Consider the following 15,779-nt stretch of genomic DNA (forward strand, 5'->3'; position numbering starts at 1 on the left):
AGAGCATGGTAAGAATTTGTGTTCAAAAGTTGCCGAAGACAATTTGTAAAAAAATATAATATTTGATGGAATCGGAGATGTGTTGAAATGGTTGCACCTCTAACAATTATCTCCATTTTGGGTCGCAGGAATTTTAAGAATAGTACGTTCCCTGAGCATTTGACAAAGTCGAGTTCTAAAGTTAGAATAGTGGTGGCTCCCAAACGTAGCGAAGTGGAGAATCCTGAGTTGAATACGTTTACAGACGATAACAATTAAGACGAGACTACAAACCGCAACTGAAGTCAAAGGCGAGAAAGAGAAATGCCTGCCAACTCATATGGAAACCAAACGAGTGGTCAGGATATTATCTGTGTGATTCGCCAATAAAAGACATTAATCATTGCATTAATTGTTATCATTTCCACGACTGCTTTCTTAGGTAACGTTTTAATAATTGTTGCGCTAAAAAGGGTATATTCCCTTCATCCACCGTCCAAAATTCTCTTCCGCTGCCTTGCAAGTACTGATCTTGGTGTTGGCCTTCTTGCAGGGCCGCTTTTCGTTAGCTTTTTAACGTCTCAAGAGCACACTGGAACTTGCGAAAGTCTCAAAACCATTTTTTAATGTACCACTGCATTGCTCGGGTTAGTATCGATGTTAACATTGACAACAATAAGTGCAGACAGACTTCTAGCTCTGTTATTGCGGTTTCGATACCGACAGGAAGTGACAACAAGACGAGTACGGGTTACGATGGTCTTCGTCTGGCTTCTTAGCTCTGTCATCGTAACAACGGTTATTTACAACTCACTCTTCACCAGTGTCAGCATTTTTATAACTGATCTTCTCTGTGTGGCCTTCTCGACGTTTTGTTACGCAAAAATATACTTCAATCTTCGCCAACAATAAAATGCAGATACAAATGCCAGAGCAAGGTCCACAGGGCAAAGCCTTCAACATTGCGCGATAGAAAAGGACAGTGACGATGTTAGTGTGGGTACAAATAACATTGATAGCTTGTTATGTACCACATGCAATAGTCCAAGCTGTATATGCTTTCAGAGAATTAGCTTCGCCAACTTTAGACCTAATCTGGGATGTGACCTTGGCAATGGTTTTCTTTAACTCAGCTGTAAATCCTTTCATTTACTGTTGGAAAGTCAGTGAAGTAAGACAAGCGGTGAAAGAAACAATCCGAGTGTTGTTTTGCTGAGCTAGGTAAAGAACATTTTGGTAGACAGTGGAATCGAGAATCTTCGAATAAAAAGGACAAATATTCAATTAATTGAAAAAAAACTTGTTTTACCATCTCGATCTCCTCAGATTTCCCCCATGATTATGATCTAATATTTTTTATGTAATTTCTTTCTTTTATGCCATTTGTTCACATAACACACTATGTTAAAGGGGAATTGAGAGGTATTCTATCGAGTTATTTTGTGTATCTTATCGGTTGCTTCAATGATGTCGAAAACCAGTCTTAAGCTAATACAAATCAAGCTCACACTAAATGCGAGGATCTGTTTTGATTTCACTTTGGAACGTGATATGATATGCTTGAGTGGCTCCTTTTCAGTCATTGCACTCAAAATATTTTTTTTCCCAAGCAACTAACAATTAGTTTGTTTCATCAGCTTGAGCCTAACATAGACTTTCCCATTGAAGTTAATGGCATTAAAACAATAGAGTTGATATTTCTCAGATCAATAACATCCCATGCCCCTCTAAACAAAATTCTCACCTCAATCTTTTCCCTAGGAGCTTATCAATGTGGAAGGTTCTTATTAAATACAAAGAATAAAAGCAGTTACATTTGAGCAAATTTCAGATGCTTCTAATAAAGTCTCATCTTGCGTTTGCATGATTTGACTTCAGTGTTCATTATTTACCCGAGTCATCAAAACACATTAGACCAAAAATTATCGGGAGGTTTTGTCAGATTTAAAATTCAATATTGTTATGGAAAAAGTTAGATTTTAAAGTCTGTGTTACTCGCCTCCGAGGAAAATATATTAAGATGACGAATAACACATTGCCGCCAGCAGAACGAAAGCTAAAAGGCAAGCCATGCCCGCGTACTTCACATTTAGCTTATGATCAATCTGAAGTTAGAACACATAGACAAAATTGAGGACCACCTTCAACAAGCAAACATTCATTATTTAGAAAGCAGAGGAACATATACACAGGAAGACTGCGTTTTTATTTTTTACATGTTTCAGTGCTCGATACACAAAAGTAGAGCGCAATATATGTCGAGTTAGAAAAATACAAAGACTACGCTTTCATCCCTTCAAGCCTGTTTCGTGAATGCTCACTCATCAGGGAATTTTATTGATAAGAATATTCGTAACCATTCCACAAAAAAACAATGGTTTAGCAGGAAATGGGGTTTAAAAGACATTTTCCGACCATTTTAAAACATTTTGCTTACGTAAACACTAGAAACCTGCGCATGCCATTATGGATGAAGTAACGGGCTGGTGCAGTTTTTACTTCAAACTGATAATATCAAAATCAAATTAAAACCTTAGAAAGGGGAAGGGGGTAATAGGAAAGTAATAATGATCCAGTAATATAGCACACTATACCATATCAATCCGCCTTAATGCACTTAACAACACTTAGTAGGGGACTTTGGCCAGACTGCGTTGAGCAGTTTACACGTTTTGAAAAGAAATTTTGTAGGTGCCCTAAAAATTTTGGACCTAACCACAACACAGGGAGCTACGGTCCTTACGTGGCATTCATCCCCCTTGTGACACAGTTGTAGAGGCCAGTGCTTTCGAGACCCAATATCCAAACCAGTTAAAAAATTTCAACGGAAGCTCCATTGGGTCTTTAACGACCAACATTTTAATTTAAAAAGACTGCGTCTCAAGCCGACAACGATTTATTTTCACTTCAAAAAGCTTAATTCACTTGTTTGTTGCATCATTGCTATGGCTATACCTGTGGCAATGATTCTTGCGGGCACAAATGTTTATAAATCTGACGGATCTGGTTGTAAATAAGTTCACTCGGTAAGTTTCCTTAGAGTTTGATGACTGCTCTCAGTAGGTAATATCTTTAATCCTGCAATTATTGTAGACATCATGTTTTTGTCGGAGTATCCTATAAGTTATTTCAAGAATACCGCCATTGCATGGCAACCAAACTCTCTTGATCTCGATGGGTAACATAATTTCTTGCGTATGGAACTGTGCCTGCGTGCCTCACGCGCTGAAGCTTTGTTTTTCCAGCTGTATACTTTTCTTACAGGAAGCCGCTCATTCTAAAATGGTTCTTTTTTTGTCGTACTTAGCAAAGCAATGGCCTAATTATGTCCTTCAAGGCACGTGTTACTTCACGAACCTTCCAGCAGTACAAGAAAGGATTCAGAGTTAAGGTCAAGAAAGCCATAGAAATTGTCACATCCCAAAAGAAGTTAAAAGATGCGGTACCTTCAGCAGTGTAGGCAAATATAGCTTGGGCTATCGCATGTGGCACATAGCAAATCACCAGTGTAATCTGCACCCACACTACACCCGTCACTGTCTTTTTGTAGCGTGCGATGTTTAAGGTTTCTCCCTGACCAAATTGCCTCTGCACGCCTATCTGTGTTTGATGCTGACGAATTCCCAAGTAAATTTTCAAATAACAGAAGGTCGAGACCATCACGCAGAGGAAAACAATTATATAAACGCTGCTCGTTGTAGCCAGTGGGTGATAAATGAAAGTCGATGCAATCACAGCGCTAAGAAGCCAAAGCAAACTCATTGTAAACCGCACTCTTCTCGTTGTTACCAATTGCCGGTATCTCAGACCCAGTGAAAGAGAAAAGAGTCGGTCGACACCTATTGCTGTCAGTGTCAAAACCAGCCCTAACGAAAATAATGTAGCTGTAGTGTAAAAAATAGTCTTCAGATAATAACAAGCTTCGGAGTGCTCCTGAGACGTTAAAAAGCTAACAAAGAGAGGCTGTGAAAGAAGACCAGTAGCAAGATCAGCACCCATAAGCCATCGGAGGAGAGTTTTCGATGGCGGATGAAGAGAATGTACTCTTCGAAGTGCAGCAATTATCAGTACGTTTCCTAATATTGTAGACATGGACATGGAAATATTTAATGTCAAAATAAAAATCTTTTGCGGGAAGCCATAACTACGAGTCGAGCAAAACAGGGCTTGAACTTTCGCCGTGTGATTCCCATCTGGTGTTAAGTTAGCCATCTACCGTTTTTTTTTAATCTGATAGTGTTCACTTAATCTTTTCTATAAAAGTATCTTTTCTCACCTCAGTGTCACCTCTTGGGTCTCTTTTTACGTATACCTCTCTGTTGGAACCACCGATGACACTTTAAAGCAAGCAGTCACAAAGCAGTCACAAAATCCGGATTAAAGCTACATTAGGACTGACATGAATAAAATGAATACTTGCTCTCTGCAATTAAAACAGAATAGCGGATAAAACGAATTTCCCTCTGACTTTTCCGAGATATATTCCTGTAGGACAGATATGCTTTTTGAACATAATAACTACAAACTCACATCAAATTCACGTGCGTCTTCCCTTTTACCTCTTCGTGCTTTGAAATACGTGACGTACCTAATGCAATGATTACCCAGCTAAACAAATGATGCATAATGATTTCTCCCAGTTTCTTTACTAATTTTCCTTTTACTTGTCTCTCTGCATTCTGATTAAATGAAAATTAATTATGAGACACTTTAATTTTTCTTCGAAAAGTCAACAATAATTTGACAAGGATGAGCAAAATGTCGTTTTACAAGGATTTCCAGTCCTGAGAAAATCCGTAACTACACACGTGTGAAATTACGTTGATTTTTTTACGTGTGATTAAATATCGCCTATCAGATGCTGATACGTCACTTGCCTTTCGCTCACTCTGTCACTCTATTTTCCATTTATTAATATGAGTCGATTTTTCTTGTCAGGTATTTATATTAAATCAAAATTGACTATGTTTATTGTGGGTTCTCTTGCCGGCATATCCGATCCGGCGGTCGAGTATCGACCGACTCTCGACCAACATATCGAGCGATATATCTACAATAAACACTATCCAATTCAACAAAATAATCCATAGGTGCTCGTGTTCAACTCGATGTCTTACTCGTTCGCTAGCCGCGCTCACTTGTGAGATATCGTTAAACACTCAAGATAAATTCCATATCTTCGCACGCCCATGCATTATTCTCAATATATTGATAACTTTATCCAAGGGCAGAGACACTAAGAGTTTGATTTACTTTTCGCTATGTGTTCCTGGTTGGCAAAATATTGATAAAATACCTCACATGGAAGCGTAACGAAGAAGTCATTTGAAAGGCTTCATAAGTCGCTTTCCTGGCGTTCCCGTCTCACAATTCCCGATACTGTCTTCACATAAAAGAATCGATTTTGAAGATGTGTTCCTTACAATATTGAATTTCAAGAAAGGCCTCTTTCCAGGGTACAAAGACATTCACTTCTTTAAGAGAGAGAACCTCTATTTCCTTAGCTCTTTAATATTCAATAACTGTGGCACTTTCGCAATAGACACCAACGGAAAAGCTAGTTTCGAACCAGAGAACATAAACGGTTGGTACTCATTTGGTTTAGACGTATGCCTTAATGCCGATAACAAACACTATAGGGTTTTTTTCTTTTAAAATTGCAATCAATTCCACGAAATAAGATACATTTATTCTGATAAATGAATCCTTGAATTTTTATTTTCAAGTTGTTGATACTCAACGGTCAGTTTGAATAAGTAAATAAAGGCTGATAGTTTCGAAAGAAACTGTTTGGGGCTGCGTCGGTGGGAGTAACGAAATAATTTGGATATATCAACAAAGTTGAAATGGTAAACGTCAGCTTTTGTAATCATTACGGTGGCCAATTTACCATTTCAACTTTGTTGATATATCCAAATTATTTAGTTTGAATAAGTAGCGTGACAATAGTTTTACATATGGTGAATGATATATGAACTTCATATATTTCATTGTATCTGACAATAGTTTTATTATGTCATTTTATTATAATGTTTTATTTCTCCCTTTTTATTCTGCACTGGTGGTTTTGTTGAAGTAGTTTTGTTAGCACTTTCATCACCTCAAGAGAAAACTCAATCTACCTGAGATCGAAAGCCTTTTCTGTACCATTGACAGTTTTTATAACTTCTATGACAACAGATAACTTTTTAGTTATGTAAATCAAAAGCGACAATATCAAAATTCTGTCACTCATAGGCGGACATATGTTTTCACAGCGGCTATTTGTTTTAATGTGAACAACATCGACTCAAACGCGTCTTAATTTTTTTTTGGTTTATTTAGCTAGTCGAGCCAGGTGTTACGGTATTTCATTTTCCTTTTAATGGAGCAGTTTCCAGAATAAGCCATTGTTGGCCTTCCCCTGTGCATTTATTGGAACTTTCGATGGAAACGTGACATCCTTGAAATATTTCCTAGAAACGAATAAGGCACGCACCTTCCTTAGCTCAATTGTGGTAAAGCTTCTTGCTAATTACCAATGCAAAGAACACCTGATGAGCAAGTTTCCAATGATTTATCACTGAATTTTATACGAAGTGACCAAGACGTATCTTCTACAAAGCTTTAAAAACATTAAATCCTTACCGTTGATGCAGAGCCAACTCACTTTTTCGATAATTCAAGGTGGATCTGTACCTGCAGTAGAGATATTTTTAGTCTAAACATAATCATCTAATGCTATCTAATAATGATAATGATAATTTGAATAATAATCTGAATAAAAGTAAAGACTATGATAATGGCGCCGCTATTACTTTCAGTAAATTATTGCAAGTTCACACGGAACAGCTGATGCGGAAGTTTCAAATATTTAAGATATTCTTGTGTAACATTTTGTCAGAAAGAGCCACAAATTTTGAGTGATATAACTTCTTTAATTTACATAATTAGAGGGCTACCTTTCTTGGTAGAAGACTTAGACCACATTAAATTCACAGCGTTTATTACATAATGCCTCAAGACTCTCGACCAGATTCATATTAGCGCAGCCTTACGCACTCCATTATCACTGACTTCATATGGTGTTACCTTAGCAACATGTCAGGCTACTGAAAACGGGAGGTGATTCACGGGACTTCTTATGTCAGCGTACTCTCAAAAATAATTTCAATATATCAACAAAGTTGAAATGGTAAATTGGCCACCGTTACGATTATAGAAGCTGACGTTTCGAGCGTTAGCTCTTCGTCCTAGAGAATAGAGGAATTGTGGGTTGTGTGTGCTTTTAAAGGCAATCACGTAGCTCCATTTTCTACCTTTAAAAGCACACACAACCCACCATTCCTCTATTCGCTCCGGCGAAGGGCTAACCCTCGAAACGTCAGCTTTTATAATCATAACGGTGGCCAATTTACCATTTCAACTTTGTTGATAGATTGAAATTATTTCGTTACCCCCACCGACGCAGCCCCAAACAGTTTCTTTAGAAACTATCAGCCTGTAATCTCAAAAAGTTGTATGACCGATAAAACTTTTTGATTCCCTAAGGTCTGTTTTTCTCGGCCGGCGCAGCCAGTACGTGACAGTCTAATGTTGTCGGCCTTAGATTGGTATAATATTTCAGCCTAGGTATGGGGACGCACCGCGCTTGCGCGCTAGTTTCGCATGTTGAAGTTCTGTATTGCACAATTCATGCACGTGCATGCTTTTCTTACAGGAAACCGCTCATTCCATCATGTTCTAAAATATTCTTTATCTTGCTTCAGCAAAGCAAGGGCTTGATACTGTCTTTGACTATTTGTCGTACTTCACGAACCTTCCAGCAGTATAGAAAAGGATTCAGAGAAGACGCTAAATAACACGCGGAAACTGTCACATCCCAAATGAAGTCGAAAGATCCCGAGCTCATCCCAGTGAAAGCAAATATAGCTTGAGCTATCGTGTGCGGTACATAACAAACTACCAGTGTTATCTGGACCCAAACTAGGCCCATCACCGTCTTTTTGAAGCGCTCAATATTAAAGGCCTTTCCCTGACGAAGTTGTCCTTGCGCGTTTACGTGCGTGTGATGTTGGCGAAGTCTCAAGTAAATTTTCATGTAACAGAATGTCGGGATGATAACGCACAGGAAACCAATTATGTAAACGATCCTCTTAGTAACGAATGGCTTGTAAATGAACGTCGATGCAATCACAGCGCTAAGAAGCGAAATCAAACACAATGTGACCCTCACTCGTCCCATAGTTACTTCCTGCCGGTGTCTCAGACTCAGCAGAAGAGAGAGAAGTCGGTCGGCACTTATTACCGTCAGTGTAAAAATCTGCATCAGCCCAAGTAATGTAGCTGTAGCATAAAAAAGGGTCTTCAGATAATAACAAGTTTTGGAGTGCTCCTGAGACATGAGAAAGCCAACAAAGAGAGGCTGTGAAAGAAGACCAAGAACGAGATTGGTACCCATAAGGAATTGAAGGAGAAGTTTTGACGGAGGATGGAGGGAGTATACTCTTTGAAGCGCAGCAATGATAAGTTTGTTGCCCACAATTGTAGATATGGACATGAGGATATTTAATACCACAATGAAAATTTTTAGCGGCAATCCATAGCTACGAATCGTGCAGAACTCGTCTAGACCTTTCGTCATGTGGTACTCATCTGGTGTTGAGTTTGCCATACTTTCTTTTTCAAGCTGATAGCATTAAGTTTACCTTTATAGTTCCGCCAAGTATCACGCGAGATTCTCCTCTGGTCCCAGCTTCACCACTCGTATCTCCTTTGTCCTCAGTTTTGGAGCCACCGATGACAATTCAACGTCGGTACACTGTAGTCACAAAATATAAATAAGCCTCAGACTGGTTTTACATCAAGTGGAGGTACAATGATATACTAAGAAATATATCCGCGGACGTGATGCTGTAGACTTTCTGTTGACCATTCGCCATGGTTATATTACAGTGTCCTCTCTAAATATTAAGCTGGTTCCATTGATGTTTTTAGGAATGAAGATGTCAAATTGTTGGTGCTCTCCGCTGCTAAAAAATGAAAATGGGACAAAATGACTGGTCGCCGATGGCGATGAGGCAGCGTCTTGACGTATTTTGATCTTATTTTGGTTCGAAAATTAGCTAGTAGGTGGATATAATTTTATGTATTTGCTTTCTATAATTACTTTCTTCACTTATGAAACGTGAGACTACTTTAATAGCCCATTCTTGGAATTGTCAGGTTTTGTAATACCTGTAGGACACTGAACAGGTAACTGCTTAGTTGTGTAAACCGAAAGTGGCCAAACTTAAATTTCTGTCACTCACACTCACTCACAGGTAAAAGAAAAATGGTTGCTCTTACAGCACCTGTTCATTGTGACGTTACGAACGTCAACGCAAACCTTTTGTTCTAATTGGCCAGGTTGTAAAGTCTTTCTTTTATCTTCATAAAATAATTTTAACTTGTCCTTTCAAAACGCCAGTCTCGGGATTAAAAAATTGCTGGCCTCCTTTTCATTTACAAGAACTTCGGGGAATATATAACACCAGAACCATTTTCCTTAGAAAGGAATAAAGCGCAAACTACGCGCAGGAAAGCTTCATACTAATTCCCGTTATTACTACATACCCTAATTTTATCATCAGTCATTCAGTTTTCAAAACGCTACCACTTCTCAGAAACACCTTTGATTATAGTTTCGTGTGCCTGAAACTCGGGAAAAGAGTATGAAAATCCCGTCGACCCTCACTTTTTATCACTGAATAGCCATCAGCATAGACCACTTTCATAAATGGCTGCCAGATCAATATTCTTTTGTTTAAATTTAAATTAGCCCTTCTGGCCTCGCTTGAGATCATGTATTCTTTTGAATTTTGTACTGGAGAACGAGGCCAGAAGGGCTAATTTAAATTCAAACAAAAGAATATTAATCCGGCAGCCATTTATGAAAGTGGTCTATACGAACATTTATCCTTGTGCAGAGTTGCGAAGATAATCCATTCCTCTGGGTGTTGAGCCGACTCATTATTTGAATAATAATTTAAGGTCGCTCTTAATCTTAATCGTCTAATATCAAATTCAATTTACTAATTATGATAATCTGTACAATAATCTGAATATAAGCTAAATGGTGACGATCATAATAATTATAATTCACCGATGACTTGCTCAATTAATGCAAGCTTTCAAAAACCGCTAATGAGGAAGGATAAGGAACTTAAAATATTCCTTTCATTATTTGACAGAAGTTTCGAGTTAACGACTTCTGCCCCAATTTACAAATTAAGGACGTTGTACATCCTCTTAGGACGCCACTTTTCCTGGGACAAGACCTTCGAGGAGCTTGTTACAGAATTTTTGTATAATAATGAAAACGGATGTTGATTGTCTAGAATGAAAAATGCATCACCGCTAAAACTGCTCAGGAGTGTTCTCTGTAAGGCTTGAAACCAGATTATGGCAGCCTAGAGCACTTTAGCCAAACGTTGGTTTTGCTTCACAAATACGAACTTCTGCTTAAACGGAACCAGTAAAAAGAAATAGAAAAACGGACGCCATAGGCTTCATTTTAAATGATTGGGGGGCTTAAGCATTTGGGAAAATTTGCTCCTAAACTGGTGGCCAAAGAACTTATTATGCATTGTAAGAAAATAAATTAACTAGGTGGTTGTTTTGCTTATAAAACATAGGATCCCTCTTTTTATGAATGACGTGTAGATAATGGATATAGCTATAGGCAGGTGAAAATCTCATATTCTTTGTCACGAAAAATTGAGTGGGCTGATATCCAGGGTAAAATCTGTCATGAAATTCAGTGGTGCAAAGAATACCATTGTTAAAATCAATCTAGACGGTACCGCAAAGGCGTTAGAATGGGGAAATAAATCACTAATGCACTATTTCAATCGACCGTTCGTTAACAACTGTTCGCTCTACGTAATCTGCCCTCTAGGGGACTATTTAATTTCCTCAACTAAATTATCTCCAATATTGAAATTCTAGCAAAAAAGATGACAGCAAAAGAATGGTGTTGAGCGAAAGTCTCCTTGTTTCCTTTTAATTCTCGTTGTTTTTCCTTTGTTTGACTTACATCATCGATTCTGGACGGACGCCACATTTCTAGGTAGGAAACTCATTAGAGTAAACTTTGGATCTTTTATTACATCATTTCCTTATAAAAATGGAAGTGAATACTGACTGACTGGAAAAAAATACATAATATTGCCGAAACTGTTAGGGATCCTGAAAGATTTGAGATTTGGTCTCGCGCCAAATAACTGACTTTGCATAGTGAGTCTAGTTCATTAGCCTACTGGCTGTTTTGTTTGTAAACTTGCTTTATCTGTCTTTATATATTTGTCTTGGCGTCGTGGGTTTCCTCTGCGATTGACACGCAGATACTGGAGGTAGTCAGGTAAAAGTGATAAGATACATTATCACGAAAAGTTGAGTCTAAGGCATAATTCTTTCTCGAAATTCAATGGTGTAAGGAATGGGATCCTTAAAATCGCTATTTCAAGACAATATCGCTAAGGTAGGAGAACGGGCAAATCAATCAGTAATATGTTAATAAGTTTTAACTGAGAAACGAGAAAAAGAATTCAAAGGAGACAAATTGTCTGCGCCTAATAAATATTGTACCACCGTCGTAGCCATTCTGATAGTAAGAAACGTATATTTTGTTTTTTAAGCATATTACCAATCTCCCGGCACTTAAGTTATGGGTAGAGCGAACACTTGATAGCGAACGGTCGATTGAAACGCTACTGTGCTGTTGTAAAATAGAATTGCCGTCATTTTGTATCTGAAACCTAGTTAATCAACCATTGTTACAGATAATTAATTTTAGTACTATTTTGTAAAGCTGTACGAAAACAGGTGAAATTAGACGCACTTGGAGAGATGGCCTTTGTAACTGACTGTCGATGGAGAATTCTTCATTGCTACAATAATCATTGCTGGAACTTAAGATGTACCGAAGTAGTTGCTCATCTCGCAATGATCTCTTTAAATTTAGATAACCATAGACGATTTTGGGCTTGTAGGTACCATTATGAAAATGAGTCGCCGGAACATTGGCATTGGATGGTCAGCCGAACTTTGAAAATAATGATGGCTCTCCAACCGAGACAAAATTAAATTCAAGTGCTGAGGCTTGTGTTTACGCAGAAGATAACAAATGAGGCCGTACTAAAAACCATCACTGAGTTCGAAGGCGAGAAAGAGGAATGGCTGTGAACTCTACATCATGTGAAAAGCAAACGAGTGGTCAGGACATCCTCTGTGCGATTCGCCTTTATGGATTGCAACAAAAGATATTCATCGTTATATTAATTATCATTATTTCTATCACTGCTGTCGTAGGTAACGTTTTAATAATTGTTGCGCTAAAAAGGGTATTTTCCCTTCATCCACCGTCAAAAATTCTCTTCCGCTGCCTTGCAAGTACTGATCTTGGTGTTGGCCTTCTTGCAGGGCCGCTTTTCGTTAGCTTTTTAACGTCTCAAGGGCACACTGGAGCTTGCGTAAGTCTTAAAACCATTTTTTACTGTACCGCTGCATTACTTGGGGTAGTATCGATGTTAACATTGACAACAATAAGTGCGGACAGACTTCTAGCTCTGTCACTGCGGCTTCGATACCGACAGGAAGTGACTACGAGACGAGTACGGGCTATAATGGTCTTCTTCTGGCTTTTTAGCTCCGTAATTGCAACGACGCTCATTTACAGCTCACTCCTGACCCGGATGAGCATTTTTATAACTGAGCTTCTCTGTGTGGCCGTCTCAACTTTCTGTTTCGTGAAAATCTACGTGAAACTTCGCCAACATCAAATGCAAATACACGTGCAAAAGCAAGTCCACCAAGACCAGGCCTTCAACATTGCCCGATACAAAAAGATAGTTTCGGGATTAGTGTGGGTACAAATAACACTGATAGGTTGTTATGTACCACATGCAGCAATTCAAACTATATATGTTTTTAGAAAAACTACTTCGCCATCTTTAGACTTGATGTGGGATGTAACCATAGCAATGGTTTTCCTTAACTCAGCTGCGAATCCTTGCCTTTACTGTTGGAAAGTCAGTGAAGTAAGACAAGCCGTGAAGGAAACAATCAGAGGGTTTTTTTGCTGAGTCATTTATAAAAGATATGGAATCCAGAGGAATTGATGATGTCCTGCGGCAAAGGGGTATTTTACGATGAAATGAAAAGTAAACCTGGGTGGCATAGCTTGTACTAAAGCACCTTCTGTGATTGGTCGAAAATTTTGCTCTACCCTCTCAACTAGTCATATGTCAAACATTTTGCTTGTTTTTAGTGTGTACTAGTGTTGGTTCCTTGCAATGATTTCCCATGCTGCGAATGACAAATGCAATGTTGTCATCTCTTACATTTATTTTTATTGTCATGAAAAAGAGGTTGGATGTTTTTTAGGAGAAAGTACTCGACTTACTGTTTCCATTTTCTCAATTCATATTCGAGAAAAAAAATGGAGCGAAATTCAATGAGTTAGAGAGAGTATGATATTCGCTATTTTATTGACTACTAGCTGCGGTACTGAATAAAATGCTGCTAGAGAGATTGTTGCCTGATTGGTTCGTTTTTATATTTAAGCAGATGTTCCATCACGGGCCAAAGTAGGCCGATGGAGGACTCAATACTTTGCTAACTCCCTATGTGTAACTCATGCGTTTTTAAAATCTTAGACTCTTTTTCTTTTCTTAAAATTGGTGTAGTTCTAAACTCTAGCGATCTCGACTGAAGATCCCTGTGCTTCTTTCTAGAAGGATCAGGGCCTTGGAGATAGCAAACACACGTTCGAAAACTTGTCTTTATCTAAAGTAGCTATAAAGACGATTCCTTCTTTCTTGGTAGAAAGCTGTCTATGCATAAAGGCTAATCGTAATTAGTGTTTGGAAGTTGAACACCAGAAAGTATTTTGTTTTGATCTTTCCTAAATCAATTAGTTATGAGATAAGGGTAGCGATGGGTTTACGCGTGAAGCGTGATCAGCGTGAATATTAATTCGCGAGGAACGTTATTCGTGAATATAGAAAGGCGCACGTGGTGTTTATGACATTTAAGGTTACCGTGCACCTTCATGGGTGTCTCGCGTGCAAGCGATGTAGCGCGTCCGGTTTAAACTGTAGATATCTAAACCCCGGTATAAAATTAAAGCTTATAAGACTGGCTATCAGACTATACCAAAAAGTTTGAAAAAAAATTAATTGTGGAATTATTTACGACTTCTAAATGCGAGCGCCCGAATCACCTTTTCAGAGCTACAAATCAAAGGGAATTTGTTTGATTGCTCTCAAATTTCGACAATTGCTAGTTTTATATATAAACAACATAAAAGTGTCTCCGAATTTTTTATTTCTAAATACTTTTTTTCAAGAGCGATTTTTTTAGGATCACTCCACATTTTTTAAATCCTATTTCAAAAATGTTCTGTAACTTTTCACTGAAATTGAATATGGCAAATCGCAAGACACGTTGTTTTAGCGCTTTGGCCCCGGAAACGGAGGAACACATTAAATAAGCGAAAAACAAAATTCGCTTTGACATGTAACGTTCAAAAGGTGATTCGGGCGCTCGCATTTAGAAGTCGTGAAAAATTCGACAATATTTTTTATCAAAATTTCTGGTACTTAACAATTGGTTCATGCTTTAGCGTGCACTATCGAGTTATGGAGCATGCGGGAAGTTTGGAGAGCACGAAAGAAGCGTAAGAGTTGCCCTAGGCGATAGCCGAGGGCAACTCTAGCTTCTTGAGTGCTCTCCAAACTTCCCACGTGCTCCATAACTCGATAGTGCACAGCTGAAAGCATGAACCAATTGTTTTAGAACATAGCCGGTAGAATTGTGCATCAAATCCGACGCGAAAAACGGACAACAATATCAGTTGAAGCGAATCGTGACGGCGCTGATGCCGAATCTCCTTTTCCTTTGTTTTTCTCTTTTTCTGCCTCATTTAAGAACTCTAGCCCAAGGGAAAAGGTCGAAACATTGTCTTCGTTTTCGGACTAGTAGGCCGAGTTTCTGTTTGTATCCATTATTGTCGCGAAATATATTATTTTTCCCGCGCTAACAATCGGCCGCTCGCGCGAGAAAAAAATTTCTGGCGAAGCGATTTGCTGACGCTGTCAGCGTGTGCTATCGGGATTTTGAGCACGCTTACAAATATTGAATTTGATTGCGCGGTTCTGCTAGCTATGTTCTAAAGTCTGATAGCCAGTCCTATAAGCTTTAATCTGATATAGGGGTTTAGATATCTACAGTTTAAACCGGACGCGCTACATCGCTTGCACGCGAGACACCCCTGAAGGTGCACGGTAACCTTAAGAACTGTTTAATCACTTCCCTAATTTCTAGAAAAAGACCAAGCCATAAAGTAAAATCATAAATTGGACAATAGATTTTAGAACGAACGGTTCTCCCACTTTAAAGTTTGCAATCTAATAAACAATAGACCCCAACAAAACTCTCGACGGTAAATTAACAGTGGTTTATAATTTATACGGTGTAACTTATACAGGCTTTTCAACCCACTCCTACACTTGCGAATGGAGGAAGTCATACACGGTCAAAACTTTTGAAAAAAAAAAAAAAAATTTTGAGTTACAACTTCATTTTTCACTATCAGAAGATGGAGATTTTGTCTTAATAATAATTTTTTTCAATCCGGCAGGATGAAAAATGAAAATTAAGAAATTGAATGTTTTAAATATAATTTATTGTTTCGTTTTGTCATCTTGGTCTTGTTTTGCATGCCTTGTCAGTAAAAGTTAGAAATATCGGCTTTATTAGTAACGTTTACAAAAGACTTC

The 15,779-nt window shown here is 38.3% G+C and overlaps 2 protein-coding genes, 1 long non-coding RNA gene and 1 pseudogene across 3 annotated transcripts; 2 read left to right on the plus strand and 2 right to left on the minus strand.

Annotated features, from left to right (window-relative positions):
• The first annotated feature begins 369 nt into the window (after positions 1-369).
• Positions 370-1,674, plus strand: LOC148743279 (trace amine-associated receptor 8a-like; annotated as a pseudogene).
• A 493-nt stretch (positions 1,675-2,167) lies between these two features.
• Positions 2,168-4,261, minus strand: LOC111333403 (melanocyte-stimulating hormone receptor-like). Its single transcript, XM_022938966.2, has one exon. The coding sequence runs from the start codon at positions 4,189-4,191 to the stop codon at positions 3,283-3,285; it is 909 nt and encodes a 302-aa protein (XP_022794701.2). The 5' UTR covers positions 4,192-4,261; the 3' UTR covers positions 2,168-3,282.
• A 3,457-nt stretch (positions 4,262-7,718) lies between these two features.
• Positions 7,719-9,899, minus strand: LOC148743280 (uncharacterized). The gene has a single exon (XM_088725422.1). It carries the CDS (start codon positions 8,630-8,632, stop codon positions 7,724-7,726), a length of 909 nt encoding a protein of 302 aa, XP_088581548.1. The 5' UTR covers positions 8,633-9,899; the 3' UTR covers positions 7,719-7,723.
• A 714-nt stretch (positions 9,900-10,613) lies between these two features.
• On the plus strand, positions 10,614-13,530 carry LOC111333398 (uncharacterized). The gene is made up of 2 exons (XR_015988739.1): positions 10,614-11,479; positions 11,963-13,530. It is a non-coding gene; the product is annotated as an uncharacterized LOC111333398 (long non-coding RNA).
• Positions 13,531-15,779: the final 2,249 nt, after the last annotated feature.

The sequence above is a fragment of the Stylophora pistillata genome, chromosome 1 (assembly GCF_964205215.1).
Source record: "Stylophora pistillata chromosome 1, jaStyPist1.2, whole genome shotgun sequence".
Lineage (NCBI taxonomy): Eukaryota > Metazoa > Cnidaria > Anthozoa > Scleractinia > Pocilloporidae > Stylophora > Stylophora pistillata.